The 20263-nt window shown below is 44.9% G+C and overlaps 1 protein-coding gene across 1 annotated transcript; it reads right to left on the reverse strand.

The window, feature by feature from the left end:
• Nucleotides 1-15479: 15479 nt before the first annotated feature.
• On the reverse strand, nucleotides 15480-20263 carry LOC129861078 (keratin, type II cytoskeletal 8-like). Its single transcript, XM_055932162.1, has 9 exons — nucleotides 19863-20263; nucleotides 19029-19237; nucleotides 18789-18849; nucleotides 18322-18417; nucleotides 18033-18197; nucleotides 17784-17909; nucleotides 17000-17220; nucleotides 16803-16849; nucleotides 15480-16566 (listed from the first exon to the last, which is right to left on the reverse strand). The coding sequence occupies exons 1-9, from the start codon at nucleotides 20124-20126 to the stop codon at nucleotides 16469-16471; spliced, it is 1287 nt and encodes a 428-aa protein (XP_055788137.1). The 5' UTR covers nucleotides 20127-20263; the 3' UTR covers nucleotides 15480-16468.

Consider the following 20263-nt stretch of genomic DNA (forward strand, 5'->3'; position numbering starts at 1 on the left):
CCTGTCGTCTCCTCCCTTTGCCCGGTCTCCCTACGGCCTTACAAACTGGGGAGGTCCTGTTTACACACGTCTTCCGGCACTATGGGGTGCCTGCGGAGGAAACCTGGGAGGCCACCCACATCCACCCTCAGCGCGCCATACTGCGCCAGAAAGTTGGCGCAGACCGTCACCGCAGTGAGGCCCCGGTGTTCGCACCAGGCGACAGGGTCTGGCTCTCGACCCGAAACCTGCCCCTCCGCCAGGCCTGTCGGAAGCTGGGTCCGCGGTTTGTGGGGCCGTTTAAAGTCCTGAGGAGAGTGAATGAGGTATGTTATAGGTTACAGCTACCCACTAATTACCGTATTAACCCCTCGTTCCATGTGTCTCTCATCAGGCCGGTGGTGGCTGGCCCGCTCCAGGAGGCTGACGTGCGGGATGTTCCTCCGCCCCCTCTGGACATCGAGGGGGTCCCGGCGGACTCCGTTCGATCCATCTTGGATTCGAGACGTCGGGCGAGGGGCCTTCAGTACCTCGTGGACTGGGAGGGGTACGGTCCGGAGAAGAGATGCTGGGTTCTGGTGGAGGACGTGTTAGATCCTTCCATGCTGCGAGAATTCCACCGTCTCCATCCGGAACGCCCTGCACCTCGCCCTCAGGGTCGTCCCCGAGGCCGGTGTCGACACACTGCTGAAGCCACGCGTCAGGGGGGGGTACTGTCACGACTTCTGCCGAAGTCAAAGCCTCTCCTTGTTCGGGCGGTGCTCGGGGCTTGACGTCACCGGTCTTCTAGCCATCATTGATCCATTTTTCATTTTCCATTGGTTTTGTCTTGTCTTCCTGCACACCTGGTTTCAATCCCAGATCATACAATGTGATTTTCTGGATTTTTGTTTTAGATTCCGTCTCTCACAGTTGAAGTGTACATATGATAAAAATTACAGACCTCTACATGCTTTGTAAGTAGGAAAACCTGCAAAATCGGCAGTGCATCCAATACTTGTTCTCCCCACTGTATATAAAAAGATATGCGAAGAAAATATGTATATATATATATATATATACACGGGACACGACAAGACGAGGACAAAGGATGTCTGACTGCTATGCCATCTTGGAAAGGGATACTCTGTCATAGTCAGTAAAGCCAGCAATATTTCGCGCAGACAGGAATAAATATCTCTCCGGCAAGCAGAAAAGCCGGGGGGGGTTCATGATTAACGACTCATGGTGTAATTCTAGGAACATACAGGAACTCAAGTCATTTTGTTCACTCAACCTAGAATACCTCACAATTAAATGCCGACCAAATTTTCTCCGAAGAGAATTCCTCTCCGTCATCACCACGGCCGTTTACATCCCACCTCAAGCCGAAACCTCGATGGCCCTCAAAGAACTTCACTGGACTTTATGCAAACTGGAAACCAGATATCCTGAGGCTGCATTTATTGTAGCTGGGCATTTTAACATCTTGACGCTAGGGGTAAGATTTATTTTAATTTTTTTTAAATAACGCTCCCAAGGTAAACGGATTATTTCTCATGTCCAGATCGTAGAATATGCATATAATTTACAGATTAGGATAGAAAACACTCCAAAGTTTCCAAAACTGTCAAAATATTGTCTGTGAGTATAACAAAACTGATTCTGCAGGCGAAAACCTGAGGAAATCTAACCCGGAAGTGATTTTTATTTTAATCTGTGTTTCCTGGCCCGTCTTTCTTCCATTTAAAGGGGTATCAACCAGATTCCTTTTCCAATGGCTTCCTCAGGCTGTGACCAGGCTTTAGACATAGTTTCAGGCTTTTATTTTGAAAAATGAGCGAGATATTTCAAAACTAGTCAGGTGTCCTCTGATTAGTTCCTGCGCGTGAGAAGGGTAGCTCTCCATTTTCTTTCTCTCTTTTATTGAATAGGTTACGGTCCGGTTGAAATATTATCGATTATGTTTGTTAAAAACAACCTGAGGGGCCTCCTGGGTGGCGCAGTGGTCTAGGGCACTGCATCGCAGTGCTAACTGCGCCACCAGAGTCTCTGGGTTCGCGCCCAGGCTCTGTCGCAGCCGGCCGCGACCGGGAGGTCCGTGGGGCGACGCACAATTGGCATAGCGTCGTCCGGGGTAGGGAGGGTTTGGCCGGTAGGGATATCCTTGTCTCATCGCGCTCCAGCGACTCCTGTGGCGGGCCGGGCGCAATGCGCGCCAACCAAGGGGGCCAGGTACACGGTGTTTCCTCCGACACATTGGTGCCACATTGGTGCGGCTGGCTTCCGGGTTGGAGGCGCGCTGTGTTAAGAAGCAGTACGGCTGGTTGGGTTGTGCTTCGGAGGACGCATGGCTTTCGACCTTCGTCTCTCCCGAGCCCGTACGGGAGTTGTAGCGAAGAGACAAGGTAGTAATTACTAGCGATTGGATACCACGAAAATTGGGGAGAAAATGGGATAAAAAAAAAATAATAATAATAAAAAAACCTGAGGATTGATTATAAAAAACACTTGACATGTTTCTACGAACATTACGGATACTTTTTGGAATTTTCGTCGAACGGAACGAGGCTTTGGTTTTCTGAACATAACGCGCAACCCAAATGGCGTTTTTTTGTTATAAAAGTAATAGTTATCGAACAAAAACAACATTTATTGTGTAACTGGGAGTCTCGTGAGTGCAAACATCCGAAGATTATCAAAGGTAAGCGATTCATTTTATTGCTTTTCTGACTTTCGTGACCATGCTAATTTGGGGCTAGCTGTTGTAGCATTGATTGATACACTCACAAAAGCTTGGATTGCTTTCGCTGCAAAGCATATTTTCAAAATCTGACACGATAGGTGGATTAACAACAAGCTAAACTGTGTTTTGGTATATTTCACTTGTGATTGCATGATTATAAATATTTGTAGTAATATTTTGCGCCCTGCAATTCAGCGGTTGTTTAGGAAAATTATCCCGCTAAAGGGATCCGTAGCGCAGAGAAGTTAACAAAGCAAATCTGAGGACTAGGCTGCTGAAATTCTATTAACATTGTAACGAAAGTCGTCGGGAGAAGGAGAGGAGGACCAAAGTGCAGCGTGGTACGTATCCATAATACTTTTCATCAAAAATGAATACACGAACAAAAACAACAAAATGACCAACGAACAGTTCTGACAGGTATAACAAACACTAACCAGAAAATAACCACACACAAACAAATATGGGAGAACAGGCTACCTAAGTATGGCTCTCAATCAGAGACAACGATAGACAGCTGCCTCTGATTGAGAACCATACCAGGCCAAACACATAGGAACAGAAAACCTAGACCTACAACATAGAATACCCACCCACATCACACCCTGACCAAACTAAAAATAGAAACATACAAAGCAATCTACGGTCAGGGCGTGACAGTACCCCCCCCCCCCCCCCCCCCCCCCCCCAAAGGTGCGAACTCCGGTCGCAAAACCTGAACCAATAGGGGAGGGTCTGGGTGGGCATTTCTCCGCGGTGGCAGCTCTGGTGCGGGACGTAGACCCCACTCCACCTTAGTCTTGGCCCCCTTATGTAGCGCCTCTGGAGTGGCGACCCTCGCCGCCGATCCCGGACTGGGGACCCTTACAACGGACCCCGAATAGGAGGGAAACTCTGGCAGCGCCGGACATGAGGAATACTCTGGCAGCGCCGGACAGGCGGGAGGCACTGGCAGCGCCGGACAGACGGGAGGCTCTGGCAGCGCCGGACGGGCGGGAGGCTCTGGCAGCGCCGGACGGGCGGGAGGCTCTGGCAGCGCCGGACGGGCGGGAGGCTCTGGCAGCGCCGGACGGGCGGGAGACTCTGGCTGCTCCGGACAGGAGGGAGACTCTGGCTGCTCCGGACAGGAGGGAGACTCTGGCTGCTCCGGACAGGAGGGAGACTCTGGCTGCTCCGGACAGGAGGGAGACTCTGGCTGCTCCGGACTAGAGGGCGTCGCTGGAGGCTCCGGACTAGAGGGCGACGCTGGAGGCCTCGTGCCATAACTCCTCACTGGAGGTTTCGTGCCATGGCTCCTCCCTGGAGGCTTTGTGCCATGGATCCTCACTGGAGGCTTCGTGCCATGGATCATCACTGGATGATCCTATTTTTACGATTTGGTCCTGCCGTACATACCTACACGTACGTTACGGTCACAAGACGCAGGCCTCCTAATTGTCCCTAGAATTTCTAAGCAAACAGCTGGAGGCAGGGCTTTCTCCTATAGAGCTCCATTTTTATGGAATGGTCTGCCTACCTATGTGAGAGACGCAGACTCGGTCTCAACTTCTAAGTCTTTACTGAAGACTCATCTCTTCAGTGGGTCATATGATTGAGTGTAGTCTGGCCCAGGAGTGTGAAGGTGAACGGAAAGGCTCTGGAGCAACGAACCGCCCTTGCTGTCTCTGCCTGGCCGGTTCCCCTCTCTCCACTGGGATTCTCTGCCTCTAACCCTATTACAGAGGCTGAGTCACTGGCTTACTGGTGCTCTTTCATCCCGTCCCTAGGAGGGGTGCGTCACTTGAGTGGGTTGAGTCACTGACGTGGTCTTCCTGTCTGGGTTGGCGCCCCCCCTTGGGTTGTGCCGTGGCGGAGATCTTTGTGGGCTATACTCGGCCTTGTCTCAGGATGGTAAGTTGGTGGTTGAAGATATCCCTCTAGTGGTGTGGAGGCTGTGCTTTGGCAAAGTGTGTGGGGTTATATCCTTCCTGTTTGGCCCTGTCTGGGGGTATCATCGGATGGGGCCACAGTGTCTCCTGACCCCTCCTGTCTCAGCCTCCAGTATTTATGCTTCAGTAGTTTATGTATCGGGGGGCTAGTGTAAGTTTGTTATATCTGGAGTACTTCTCCTGTCTTATCCGGTGTCCTGTGTGAATTTAAGTATGCTCTCTCTCTCTCTCTCTCTCGGAGGACCTGAGCCCTAGGACCATGCCTCAGGTCTACCTGGCTTGATGACTCCTTGCTCTCCCCAGTCCACCTGGCCGTGCTGCTGCTCCAGTTTCAACTGTTCTGCCTGCGGCTATGGAACCCTGACCTGTTCACCAGACGTGCTACCTGTCCCAGACCTGCTGTTTTCAACTCTCTAGAGACAGCAGGAGCGGTAGAGATACTCTTAATGATCGGCTATGAAAAGCCAACTGACATTTACTCCTGAGGTGCTGACTTGGTGCACCCTCGACAACTGCTGTGATTATTATTATTTGACCATGCTGGTCATTTATGAACATTTGAACATCTTGGCCATGTTCTGTTATAATCTCCACCGGCACATCCAGAAGAGGACTGGCCACCCCTCAAACCTGGTTCCTCTCTAGGTTTCTTCCTAGGTTTTGGCCTTTCTAGGGAGTTTTTCCTAGCCACTGTGCTTCTACACCTGCATTGCTTGCTGTTTGGGGGTTTAGGCTGGGTTTCTGTACAGCACTTTGAGATATCAGCTGATGTAAGAAGGGCTATATAAATACATTTGATTTGAACAGAACCTTGAGAGAGGTGAATGCAGACAGTGGGGAAGCCAGGGTGCTGTAACCCCGGATAAAGCGGCGATAAAAGTTGGCGAATCCCAGGAAACATTGCAGCTGCACCATGGATGTAGGCTGGGGCCAATGTTTTCTGTGAGCTTGTGTCTGTTACCATTTCGCGGCTGAGCCGTTGTTGCTCCTAGACGTTTCCACTTCACAATAACAGTACTTACAGTTGACCGGGGCAGCTCTAGCAGGGCAGGAATTTTACAAACTGACTTGATGGAAAGGTGACATCCTATGACGGTGCCACATTGAAAGTCACTGCGCTTTTAAGTAAGGCCATTCTACTGCCAATGTTTGTCTATGGAGATTGCATGGCTGTGTGTGCGTGATTTTATACACCTGTCAGCAACGGATGTGGCTGAAATAGCCAAATCCACTAATTTGAAGGGGTGTCTACATACTTTTGTATATATAGTGTGCAATCACAGCCATTTACACACAAAGTAACATTTAGGTTGAGTCATCACATACCACAACGAGACAGATAAGTGTATGATTCAGAACAACAGTAGGGTGTTAGCGACAGTGCATCTAAGATAAAATATTTCTGCACTTCCTGAAAACAACATTCCATTCATCAAGAGGTAGAATGAGGGAGAGTGCTAGAGTGGGCGGGGTTAATCTGTCAAGCACTGTCAATAATTATCATCATCTAGCCCAGTAAAGGCCTTTTGCTCTTCATATCAAATAGCTTCGTTGGGTAGGGTCCAGTCGTCTTGTGTCTAGATTCTAGTTTTTCCTGAAGAATACGTGACCTGATGCATAAAAACTCCAGACTCTAGTTGTAGCCTATAACTAAGACCCTGAGTTCATCTGTTTTGGTCAGCCGGATGCTGGCATAACTGCCTATTATTCTCTTTTCTACACAACAGTTGTATGTTGTGGGGTGGAAGGTAGCCTAGTGGTTAGAGCGTTGGGGCAGTAACCGAAAGGTTGCTGGATCAAATCCCTGAGCTGACAAGGTAAAAATCTGTCATTTTCCCCTTGAACAAGGCAGTTAACCCACTGTTCCCCAGTAGGCTGTCATTGTAAATAAGAATTTGTTCTTTACTGACTTGCCTAGTTTTAAAAAAGTATTATTTTTATTCACAAGACATTGCTATCTGAATGTGCTGTTATTTGCACCAAGTGAATAAGCCCATGTCTGTTCTTGTCACGGTTGTCCTCCTCCTCTTCATCAGACGAGGAGGAGCAGGGATTGAACCAAAATGCAGCGGAGTTTGAAGACATAATTTATCAAAGAAAACACGAAAACACGAACTTGACTAATAAACTAACAAAACAACAAACGGTGTAGACAGACCTGGACGACGGACTCACATAACACGAATAATGCACGAACAGGGAAAATAGCCTACACATAAATTAACGATGAACAAACAAACCGAAACAGTCCCGTATGGTGCGACAAACACTGACACAGGAGACAACCACCCACAAGGAACACTGTGAAAACACCTACCTAAATATGACTCTTAATTAGAGGAACGCCAAACACCTGCCTCTAATTAGGAGCCATACCAGGCAACCCATAAACCAACATAGAAACAGAAAACATAGAATGCCCACCCAAACTCACGTCCTGACCAACTAACACATACAACAAACTAACAGAAATAGGTCAGGAACGTGACAGTTCTACACAAGTCATTGATATCTGAATGTGCTGTTATATAAGCCCACTCTCGCCTGCCCCATTATCACAATTTCCTTTGGTTATACCTACAAACCCAGTTGTTGTCTTTCATTTATTGTTCCAAATTATACACAAGACAACTTTTATGAAACATAAACCTGTTAAATTTTGTTCTCTCTTTCTCTCTTCTCACTCTATCTCTCATTGTCTGGTTTCAGGTCTGCTGAGTGTGAAAATATGTATTTGTATTTATTATGGATCCCCATTAGCTGCTGCCATTACAATACATTCACATATTTCACAACACACTGTGTACCCTACTCCACCACTACCACATGTTTACAGTACAAAATGCATGTGTACGTGCGTGTGTGTATAGTGTGTATGTTATCGTGTGTGTGTATGCATGTGTCTGTGCCTATGTTTGTGTTGCTTCACAGTCTCCGCTGTTCGATAAGGTGTATTTTTATCTGTTTTTTTTTATCTGTTTTTTTAAAATCTAATTTTACTGCTTGCATCAGTTACTTGATGTGGAATAGAGTTTAATGTAGTCATGGCTCTATTTAGTACTGTGAGCCTCCCATACTCTGTTCTGGACTTGGGCACTGTTAAGAGTCCTCTTGTGACTTGTCTTGTGGGTTATGCATGGGTGTCCGAGCTGTGTGCCAGTAGTTGAAACAGACAGCTTGTTGCATTCAACATGTCAATACCTCTCATAAAAACAAGTAGTGATGAAGTCAATCTCTCCTCCACTTTGAGCCAGGAGAGATTGACATGCATATTTTTGATATTAGCTCTATGTGTACATCCAAACGGCCAGCCGTGCTGCCCTGTTCTGAGCCAATTGCAATTTTCCCCTTTTGTGGCACCTGACCACACAACTGAACAGTAGTCCAGGTGCAACAAAACTAGGGCCTGTAGGACCTGCCTTGTTTATAGTGCTGTTAAGAAGGTAGAGCCGCACTTTATTAGGGACATACTTCTCCCCATTTTAGCTACTGTTGTATCATATGTTTTGACCATGACAGTTTACAATCCAGGGTTACTCCAAGCAGTTTAGTCACCTCAACTTGCTCAATTTCCACATTATTTATTACAAGATTTAATTGAGGTTTAGGGTTTAGTGAATTATTTGTCCAAAATACAATGCTTTGAGATTTAGAAATATTTAGGAATAACTTATTCCTTGCGACTCACTCTGAAGCAAACTGCAACTCTTTGTTAAGTGTTGCAGTCATTTCAGTCGCTTTAGTAGCTGACATGTATAGTGTTGAGTCATCTGCATACACAGACACACTGGCTTTACTCAAAGCCAGTGGCATGTCATTAGTAAAAATTGAAAAAAGTAATAGGCCTAGACAGCTGCCCTGGGGAATTCCTGATTATGTTGGAGAGGCTTCCATTAAGAACACCCTCTGTGTTCTGTTAGACAGGTAACTCTTTATCCACAATATAGCAGGGTGTGTAAAGCCATAACACATACGTTCTTCCAGCAGCAGACTATGATCGATAATGTCAAAAGCCGCACTGAAGTCTAACAAAACAGCCCCCACAATCTTTTTATCGTCAATTTCTCTCAGCCAATCATCAGTCATTTGTGTAAGTGTGTGCTTGTTGAATGCCCTTCCATATAAGCATGCTGAAAGTTTGTCAATTTGTTTACTTTAAAATAGCATGCTATATGGTCAAACACCATTTTTTCCAAAAGTTTACTAAGGGTTGGTAACATTCTGATTGGTCGTCTATTTGAGCCTGTGAAGGGGGCTTTACTATTCTTAGGTAGCGGAATGACTTTTGCTTCCCTCCAAGCCTGGGGGCACAAGCTTTCTAGGAGGCTTAAATTGATAATATGGCAAATAGGAGTGGCAATATCGTCCGCTATTATCCTCAGAAATATTCCATCCAAGTTGTCAGACAACAATATTTTTTTCACCTCTTCCACACTCAAAATTCAAAATTACAATGCTTGTCTTTCATAATTTGAAATGCTTCAAACTGTTTGCTCCTCATTACATACCACAGCCCAACAAATATTCTTTACATTAACAACATAGAAATCATTACAAAATCTATTGTATGACCTCTTATACACTATTTTAGGCCCAGCCTTTGGAACTTTGGTTTTCCTAGATATGGCTACTATATTGTGATCAAATCAAATCAAGTTTATTTTTTTATAGCCCTTCGTACATCAGCTAATATCTCGAAGTGCTGTACAGAAACCCAGCCTAAAACCCCGAACAGCAAGCAATGCAGGTGTAGAAGCACGGTGGCTAGGAAAAACTCCCTAGAAAGGCCAAAACCTAGGAAGAAACCTAGAGAGGAACCAGGCTATGAGGGGTGGCCAGTCCTCTTCTGGCTGTGCCGGGTGGAGATTATAACAGAACATGGCCAAGATGTTCAAAATGTTCATAAGTGACAGGCATGGTCAAATAATAATCAGGAATAAATGTCAGTTGGCTTTTCATAGCCGATCGTTAAGAGTTGAAAACAGCAGGTCTGGGACAGGTAGGGGTTCCATAACCGCAGGCAGAACAGTTGAAACTGGAAGAGCAGCAAGGCCAGGTGGACTGGGGACAGCAAGGAGTCATCATGCCCGGTAGTCCTGACGTATGGTCCTAGGGCTCAGGTCCTCCGAGAGAGAGAAAGAAAGAGAGAAGGAGAGAATTAGAGAGAGCCAAGATTTTCAAAATGTTCATAAATGACAAGCATGGTCAAATAATAATCAGGAATAAATGTCAGTTGGCTTTTCATAGCCGATCATTAAGAGTTGAAAGCAGCAGATCTGGGACAGGTAGGGGTTCCATAACCGCAGGCAGAACAGTTGAAACTGGAACAGCAGCAAGGCCAGGTGGACTGGGGACAGCAAGGAGTCATCATGCCCGGTAGTCCCGACGTATGGTCCTAGGGCTCAGGTTCTCCGAGAGAGAGAAAGAAAGAGAGAAGGAGAGAATTAGAGAGAGCATACTTAAATTCACACAGGACACTGGATAAGACAGGAGAAGTACTCCAGATATAACCAACTGACCCTAGCCCCCCGACACATAAACTACTGCAGCATAAATACTGGAGGCTGAGACAGGAGGGGTCAGGAGACACTGTGGCCCCATCCGATGATACCCCCGGACAGGGCCAAACAGGAAGGATATAACCCCACCCACTTTGCCAAAGCACAGCCCCCGCTCCACTAGAGGGATATCTTCAACCACCAACTTACAATCCTGAGACAAGGCCGAGTATAGCCCACAAAGATCTCCACCACAGCACAAACCAAGGGGGGACGCCAACCCAGACAGGAAGATCACGTCAGTGACTCAACCCACTCAAGTGACGCACCCCTCCTAGGGACGGCATGAAAGAGCACCAGTAAGCCAGTGACTCAGCCCCTGTAATAGGGTTAGAGGCAGAGAATCCCAGTGGAGAGAGGGGAACCGGCCAGGCAGAGACAGCAAGGGCGGTTCGTTGCTCCAGAGCCTTTCCGTTCACCTTCACACTCCTGGGCCAGACTACACTCAATCATATGACCTACTGAAGAGATAAGTCTTCAGTAAAGATTTAAAGGTTGAGACCGAGTCTGCGTCTCTCACATGGGTAGGCAGACCGTTCCATAAAAATGGAGATCTATAGGAGAAAGCCCTGCCTCCAGCTGTTTGTTTAGAAATTCTAGGGACAATTAGGAGGCCTGCGTCTTGTGACCGTAGCGTACATGTAGGTATGTACGGCAGGACCAACTCGGAAAGATAGGTAGGAGCAAGCCCATGTAACGCTTTATAGGTTAACAGTAAAACCTTGAAATCAGCCCTTGCCTTAACAGGAAGCCAGTGTAGGGAAGCTAGCACTGGAGTAATATGATCAAATTTCTTGTTCTAGTCAGGATTCTAGCAGCCGTATTTAGCACTAACTGAAGTTTATTTAGTGCTTTATCCGGGTAGCCGGAAAGTAGAGCATTGTAGTAGTCTATCCTAGAAGTAACAAATGCATGGATTAATTTTTCTGCATCATTTTTGGACAGAAAATTTCTGATTTTTGCAATGTTACGTAGATGGAAAAAAGCTGTCCTTGAAACAGTCTTGATATGTTCGTCAAAAGAGAGGATCAGGGTCAAGAGTAACGCCGAGGTCCTTCACAGTTTTATTTGAGACGACTTTACAAACATCAAGATTAATTGTCAGATTCAACAGAAGATCTCTTTGTTTCTTGGGACCTAAAACAAGCATCTCTGTTTTGTCCGAGTTTAAAAGTAGAAAGTTTTCAGCCATCCACTTCCTTCACCATGTTTCATTGAAATGTACAGCTGTGTGTCATCCGCATAGCAGTGAAAGTTAACATTATGTTTTCGAATAACATCCCCAAGAGGTAAAATATATAGTGAAAACAATAGTGGTCCTAAAACGGAACCTTGAGGAACACCGAAATGTACAGTTGATTTGTCAGAGGACAAACCATTCACAGAGACAAACTGATATCTTTCCGACAGATAAGATCTAAACCAGGCCAGAACTTGTCCGTGTAGGCCAATTTGGGTTTCCAGTCTCTCCAAATGAATGTGGTGATCAATGGTGTCAAAGGCAGCACTAAGGTCTAGTAGCACGAGGACAGATGCAGAGCCTCGGTCTGACGCCATTAAAAGGTCATTTACCACCTTCACAAGTGCAGTCTCAGTGCTATGATGGGGTCTAAAACCAGACTGAAGCATTTCGTATACATTGTTTGTCTTCAGGAAGGCAATGAGTTGCTGCGCAACAGCTTTTTCTAAAAATTTTGAGAGGAATGGAAGATTCGATATAGGCCGATAGTTTTTTATATTTTCCGGGTCAAGGTTTGGCTTTTTCAAGAGAGGCTTTATTACTGCTACGTTTAGTGAGTTTGGTACACATCCGGTGGATAGAGAGCCGTTGATTATGTTCAACATAGGAGGGCCAAGCACATGAAGCAGCTCTTTCAGTAGTTTAGTTGGAATAGGATCCAGTATGCAGCTTAAAGGTTTAGAGGCCATGATTATTTTCATCATTGTGTCGAGAGATATAGTACTAAAACACTTAAGTGTCTCTTCCGATCCCAGGCCCTGGCAGAGCTGTGCAGATCCAGGACCGCTAAGCCCTGGAGGAATACGCAGATTTGAAGAGGAGTCCGTAATTTGCTTTCTAATGATCATGATCTTTTCCTCAAAGAAGTTCATGAATTTATTACTGCTGAAGTGAAAGCCATCCTCTCTTGGGGAATGCTGCTTTTTAGTTAGCTTTGCAACAGTATAAAAAAGAAATTTTGGATTGTTCTTATTTTCCTCAATTAAGTTGGAAAAGTAGGATGATCGAGCAGCAGTGAGGGCTCTTCGATACTGCACGTTACTGTCTTTCTAAGCTAGTTGGAAGACTTCCAGTTTGGTGTGGCGCCATTTCCGTTCCAATTTTCTGGAAGCTTGCTTCAGAGCTCGGGTATTTTCTGTATACCAGGGAGCTAGTTTCTTATGACAAATGTTTTTCGTTTTTAGGGGTGCAACTGCATCTAGGGTATTGCACAAGTTTAAATGGAGTTCCTCAGTTAGGTGGTTAACTAATTTTTGTCCTCTGACGTCCTTGGGTAGGCAGAAGGAGTCTGGAAGGGCATCAAGGAATTTTTGTGTTGTCTGAGAATTTATAGCATGACTTTTGATGCTCCTTGGTTGGGGTCTGAGCAGATTATTTGTTGCGATTGCAAACGTAATAAAATGGTGGTCCGATAGTCCAGGATTATGAGGAAAAACATTAAGATCTACAACATTTATTCCATGGGACTAAACTAGGTCCAGAGTATGATTGTGGCAGTGAGTAGGTCCAGAGACATGTTGGACAAAACCCACTGAGTCGATGATGGCTCCGAAAGCTTTTTGGAGTGGGTCTGTGGACTTCTCCATATGAATATTAAAATCACCAAAAATTAGAATATGATCTGCTATGACTACAAGGTCCGATAGGAATTCAGGGAACTCAGATAGGAACGCTGTATATGGCCCAGGAGGCCTGTAAACAGTAGCTATAAAAAGTGATTGCGTAGGCTGCACAGATTTCATGACTAGAAGCTCAAAAGACGAAAACGTCTTTTTTTTTTTTGTAAATTGAAAATTGCTATCATAAATGTTAGCAACACCTCCGCCTTTGCGGGATGCACGGGGGATATGGTCACTAGTGTAACCAGGAGGAGAGGCCTCATTTAACACAGTAAATTCATCAGGCTTAAGCCATGTTTCAGTCAGGCCAATCACATCAAGATTATGATCAGTGATTGCCTTTGAAGTGAGGGATCTAACATTAAGTAACCCTATTTTGAGATGTGAGGTATCACAATCTCTTTCAATAATGGCAGGAATGGAGGAGGTCTTTATCCTAATGAGATTGCTAAGGCGAACACCGCCATGTTTAGTTTTGCCCAACCTAGGTCGAGGCACAGACACAGTCTCAATGGGGATGGCTGAGCTGACTACACTGACTATGCTAGTGGCAGACTCCACTAAGCTGGCAGGTTGGCTAACAGCCTGCTACCTGGCCTGCACCCTATTTCATTGTGGAGCTAGAGGAGTTAGAGCCCTGTCTATGTTGGTAGATAAGATGAGAGCACCCCTCCAGCTAGGATGGAGTCCGTCACTCCTCAGCAGGTCAGGCTTGGTCCTGTTTGTGGGTGAGTCCCAGAAAGAGGGCCAATTATCTACAAATTCTATCTTTTGGGAGGGGCAGAAAACTGTTTTCAACCAGCGATTGAGTTGTGAGACTCTGCTGTAGAGCTCGTCACTCCCCCTAACTGGGAGGGGGCCAGAGACAATTACTCGATGCCGACACATCTTTCTAGCTGATTTACACGCTGAAGCTATGTTGCGCTTGGTGACCTCTGACTGTTTCATCCTAACATCGTTGGTGCCGACGTGGATAACAATATCTCTATGTCAGATGTGATCACTACATCTGATGGCTATGGATACTGCTTTCAAGCTAATTTCTGCAGCATTAGTAAATATGTGATCAATACATGTTGATGATTTCATTCCTGTGCTGTTTGTAACTACCCTGGTAGGTTGACTGATAACCTGAACCAGATTGCAGGCACTGGTTACAGTTTGAAGTTTTTTATTAAGTTGTCAGCTTGATGAAAGCCAGTCAATATTTAAATCAAAATGAAAATATACCTCTGTTGATATCACATACATTATCAAGCATTTCTCACATGTTATCCAGATACTGACTGTTAACACTTGGTGGTCTATAGCAGCTTCCCCCCAGAATGGGCTTAAGGTGAGGCAGATGAACCTGTGTGGTTCTGAATATAAACAGCAACACCTTTATCTTTCCTGTAAATGTTATAACCTTGTTTTGCTACCACTGTGTCATCAAAGGTATTATCTAAGTGAGTTTCAGAGATATGTGTAACGCTCGTCTGATGAATAAGGAGTGGACCAAAGCGCAGCACGTGTTCATGATATTTATTTAAATCTGAACACTAGAACAAAAATAACAACGCGAGAAACGAACAGTTCTCGTAAGGTAACTAAAACTATACAGAAAACAACTTCCCACAAAGACACGTGGGAAAAAGGCTACCCAAGTATGATTCTCAATCAGAGACAACGATAGACAGCTGCCTCTGATTGAGAACCACACCCGGCCAAACACAAAAAATAGAAAACATAGAAATAAAGAAACTAGAATGCCCACCCTAGTCACACACAATATGAGAGTATGAATGTCATCTGTTACTAGCAAATTATTGATTTCATCAACCTTGTTTCTTAAGCTACATACATGTATGTTAATGTGGGCTATTGTGAGCACTTTTCTTCTGGGATGCTTACTTATTTTATTGCTTTACTGGGAAGCTTAGCAGAAGTAGATATGCTCATGTTATTTATGTTAGCGCAGGGTGAGCTGCACACAGTGGACTTCCTCCTAGGGCACACCGGCTCAGTGTTAATAGGATAAATCTGGTTCATAGGTAGATGATTAATGCATACAATAGCTGTACGATCAGCAGAGGCATTCAGGACAGTTAGAGGGACATAAATTAGGTTACTTGTATTGTGTCTACCAACACCCCTGGTGTAATATACATTTGCTGAAGCATTATGACAACTCTGCGTCACAATGGTAGGGATTAACTGAGCTGGGCTTGGGTCATCTCAACGCAGCCTTATAATGCTGTGAAAGGATCCAGGAACTCAAATGATTTGGGTGGATCCCATCTTCCTTATAGGAAGGTATTGTCATAATAACCATCACACAACATCTGGTACTTTGTGGAGGTTGGAATGAAGAGAATGTAGAACATGCGGTTGTGTAGTCTAGTCATTAATCTGTCAGAAGTGAAAGATGAGTCAAATGATTGCATGTGATCCCCATTATGAGTCTTTATTTGTGTCTGAACATCTTGGTACATGATATTGCATAATTAAACCGTTTTAATAGAAGTAAAGAAACAGATCTTAGGCTAATCTTATACTAGGAAACAAGCTCAATTCAGTTTATAGTACAGCATAACAAATAAATAACAAGTGGTTCTGTGAGGTCTGGTTGACAGACCATTTCTCTGATGTAGTATGATGAAGTATATGTAAGGGATAATCAACGAGGGGCTCTATGCGTTCTATGGAAAATAATTAACGACGCGGTGTGTTCCACTACGTGCTAGCAGAGTGGAACTGACCCCACACAGAGTTGCATTAGTTTCCAGAGAACACAAAGAGCCCAGCGTTGATTATCCATTTTATACCATGACTATTATTTAACATAATTGCCAATAGAAATTAGTTCATTTGCCGGTAGAAATGTTTTCAACATCCACTGAAGTAGCAAGTTTACTAGATAGCTACAGTAGTTGCCGTGGTAACCAAACAAACAGACATGCTAGTTTAGCTAACTAAATCACCAGTCCTAGCTTGCCATTATGAAAACCGAATTCAACAATGGCAATGATGTTTTCAATTCGACTTTGCTTTCAAAAGCAGCTCAAACATAGAACATGTAAGAATTAACTATAGCCATTGAATTCTACCGTGCAAATATACCATGCGTTATAGGAAAACAGTGCACGTTCTAGAATGCCCTTCAAGCCAATCAAAAACAAGTATTCAACAATGCCATGGTATAAAGTAACAGTAACACTTTACTTGATGCAAATTCTTATGAAGTGATATTGTCTTATAAATATTCATAGTATGGCATATATCACAGCCAAGGGGCTCTACAGTCTCATAATGCTCTATGACTGCATCAATAGGCTGCTATGAATATGTTATGAGTGCCATGGATTGTTATGAAAACTGTAGCCCCTTCAGAAAATGACCTCTCTGAGTCATGTTGTGTCTCAGCAACATGTTGTTTTTCAGTGGTACGATCTGGAGGAGTTGGTGGTTTCCACCATTTTGATGAAGACAGCAGAAGATCGGGTGGGCTGCTGGCAGCTAGTCTCTGGCATGGTGTCTGGGGGGAAAAGAGGAGGTTGCGGGTTGTTATTACAAAGGCTCATGTCACCATCAAGATTCCCTTATCCATCTTCCTGCCAATCACCACACCTGTTTTCAATCCCTAAATCCTATAAATAGTATAAGCCTTCGTAAAACAAGGTAAAGGAATGTGAGAGGAGAATAAAAATGCTAACTTTAGAGAGAATAGTTCTGTCAGGTGCTTCTAGTAGTTTCGGGTGAAAGACAACTTACAACAAGGCTTTGTGGTAGAAATGTTGGTAATTGATTGTTGTCCAAATCTGTGGACAGAAGAGGAAGAGAGAATAAGAACATCATACAGCTATACACACACGTAATTTTCTCTGCATCATGGATTTCGGAAGCTGTCTATGCAGAGGAGCTGGTCATAATGCAACTTTGAGTCCCTCAGAGTTTCATCATCTCCTTACTTGGTCTCCTCCCCCTCCAGCAGTTTCCTGTAGGTGGAAATCTCGATGTCCAAGGCCAGCTTGACGTTCATCAGGTCCTGGTACTCCCTGATCTGGCAGGCCATGTCCTGCTTGGCTCTCTGCATAGCTACCTCCAGGTCCTTGATTAGAGTCCTGGCATCCTTTACGACAATCTCCCCATGTTCCTCCGCCTCGGTTATCTGGCTCTCCAGGTTGGCCTTCTGTAGGGTTAAGGAGGGAAATGTATCAGAAGGCATTTGGAACAGAAAAGATAAGCGTGGTTTTCTCCACGCTGTTATCATGGGTCATTTTTACAGTCATTGGGTTTTCATTATAGCCCAGAATACATAATTGTATGCATAACGTAGGCCTATGTAGTTCAGGTATGCATAAACACTGTGTCATCATCTGTCGTCCATTTGTGTAGGTGTAATTATACCCAGTGAGCTGAGACATGTGCTGTCTTCCGGCATATGACTTAATTGCTCCATTCTAAAATGTGTCTTTGTCCTCCCAGACAAAGACAAAGATATATTGGTATTTTAGCCTGAGAGTGTAACATTGTTTTTGCGATCAACAATGCCACATTGGTGTTGTGCCAAACCGAAGATAATGATAAGTTGGCCAAAGCAGAAATCAGTCTGGCACCAAGTCTTGACATACAGTACAGTACTCCTCAATTATAAGGTGGTGTTCTATCCAGTCTGACACTATAGTCTGTGATTAAAACAGTCTTAAATTATAACATTCTTTATTACTCCTTCCAGTCAGTTGCGGTGCTCACCTGTCCCTTGACAGCCAGGATCTCGTTCTGCAGGCGGCTGATGAGTCGGTTCAGCTCGGCGATCTCAGCCTTGGTGTTGCGCAGCTCCTCTGCAGCCTGGCCAGCCTGGCCAGCCAAACTTTCAACCTGATGTGGGCAGAGACGACAGGTTTATTTTACGAATTATTGTTTGACCTGCTGTACTGCTCTCGTAGGCATGAAGCCTTAAGATTTCCTCATTCTCTAACTCCTGACCTCTGACCTCCTCACCTTGGTCTTGTACCAGCTCTCGGCCTGCTCCCGACTGCGAGCAGCGATGTCTTCGTACTGGGCCTTGACGTCAGCTATGATCTGGTTCATGTCCAGGCCCCGGGAGTTGTCCATCTGAACCACCACAGAGGTGTCCTTCACGTCAGACTGCAGCTCACCCAGCTCCTGTCATGAAAGAAACAATGTAATTTCTGCAATCTCTATAGTGCTAAATACCGTGTCTCTATATTATTGGCATCTTTGACTATAGGGGCATCAAAAATATATGTGTGATTTAGCACTGCCTTACCTGATCGTACAAGACCTTCAAAAAGTTGACCTCATCTCCCAGCCCAGCCAACCTGTCCTCCAGATCCACCTTGGACAGATAACCAGCGTCCACATCCTACAGGACATCAGAAGACAGTCAACAGCTGTGACACTGAGAAACATGCCTACCTGATGCAGCCTCACATAACACAAGTCATAGCCCCTTTTTTCCTGTTCATATGGGGATGTTTGCATTACTGACACGTGTTTACGTAGCTAGTTGTAGCTACATCTTTCACAACATGGAAAATACTCAAGCTTACCTGAACATAAAAGGCACATTTGTAATACACCTTTGATGATTCGCCTATTTTCCCTAACTATTATTAATCTTCGACCCACGGCAGATGAGTTAGTTTAGATCAGAATGGGACTCTGGCTATACTTTATCTATACAATACATTTCTGAGACTATTCTTCACTGAATGTTATCATTCAGTTGCGTACCTTTTTCAGCAGGACAAAGTCATTCTCTGTTGTGTTCCTCTTGCTGATCTCATCTTCATACCTGGAACAAGCCAAAGCAATAGAATAGGGTTAGGGTCTCTATAACAGGGGAGACCAACTCTGGCCCCGAAGAGCTGCATTATGCAGTCTTTTGTCACAGCCCAGCATGCATGTCTTGCATGACAACAAACATGACATAGGAATTGGCTAACGCACAGACTAACGTCACTGTGTTCTTACTTTGATTTGAAGTCCTCCACATTATGGTGCATGTTCCTGTTCTCCATATCCAACCGGTCCTTGTCATTGTTGATCTGGTCCAGCTGTCTCTGCAGGTTTTTGATGTAGGTCTGGAACATGTGTCCCATGTCGGAGGGGCCAGTTGTCTGGTCCTGCATCAGCTTCCACTTGGTCTCCAGCATCTTGTTCTGCTGCTCCAGGTGTCGCACCTGTGACACACACATACATATGAATAATTGATTTGTTATTATAGATGTTTGGACTCCTCAGTCCACACGTCATGTTTGGCACACATGCAGGCAGGCAGGCACGTACACACACACACACACACACACACACACACACACACACACACACACACACACACACACACACACACACACACACACACACACACACACACACACACACACACACACACACACACACACACACACACACACACACACACACACACACACACACACACACACAAACGTTGAAACAGTCCCCAGAGGGAGAGGTGCTTCTAGGGTTAAACACTCCAAGAGGAGGAAACAATGTCTTAAACCTGTTATTGACTTTACAAGATTGGTTCTCTAATTATTATGGAGTGTCGTTACCATCATCACAACCATATTCGTCTTATTATTATTATTAAGAATGACGTTATTAGGAAGATGTGATGCAATCCACCGCACTCCTCATTTTTAATGCTTTTCATACATTTTCTGGATTTACCACAATAACTCTGACTTTTAATATTTTTCCAGTATTTTTCACTTGAGTTGAACATTCACACAAACAAAAGACAAAAAACAGCAAGCAGCAAAAAACACTCTATTTATACTGTACCTTATCAATAAAAGTGGCAAAGCGGTTGTTGAGACCCTTGATCTGGTTTATCTCGTGAGTGCGGACAGCCTGGATTTTGGGGTCGATATCCAGGTTGATGGGTGCCAGCAGGCTCTTGTTGATGGTCACGGCCGTGATGGAGCCTCCCATGTAGAGGCCGCTGCTGCTGGTCCTGGGGCCGTTTCTGGAGCCCAAGGACATGCTGCTGAAGTCCCTCATGTAATTAGGGCTTGTCCCAGTGCGATTCTTTGTCCTTATGCTCATGGTTCCGTTGTATGAATGTATTACAGCTGGGATGATTGCAGACTGAGCCTCGAGTTGCTGAGCTGGGTTACCGTTAACAAATTCATCCCCTTATATAGAAGGGACAGGGTTGGGCCAGAGTAGCCTGTGTCTGTGTG

This window comes from Salvelinus fontinalis, chromosome 8, assembly GCF_029448725.1.
Source record: "Salvelinus fontinalis isolate EN_2023a chromosome 8, ASM2944872v1, whole genome shotgun sequence".
Lineage (NCBI taxonomy): Eukaryota > Metazoa > Chordata > Actinopteri > Salmoniformes > Salmonidae > Salvelinus > Salvelinus fontinalis.

Excerpts from the sequence above, each read along its gene's own strand:
- LOC129861078 (XM_055932162.1), bottom strand. The coding sequence starts at position 20,126 with ATGAGCATAAGGACAAAGAATCGCACTGGGACAAGCCCTAATTACATG. Across the intron at positions 19,238-19,862 it reads TTGCCACTTTTATTGATAAG|GTGCGACACCTGGAGCAGCA; the intron begins GTACAGTATAAA and ends TGTGTGTCACAG. Across the intron at positions 16,567-16,802 it reads TTCTACCACAAAGCCTTGTT|ACACCATGCCAGAGACTAGC; the intron begins GTAAGTTGTCTT and ends TTTTCCCCCCAG.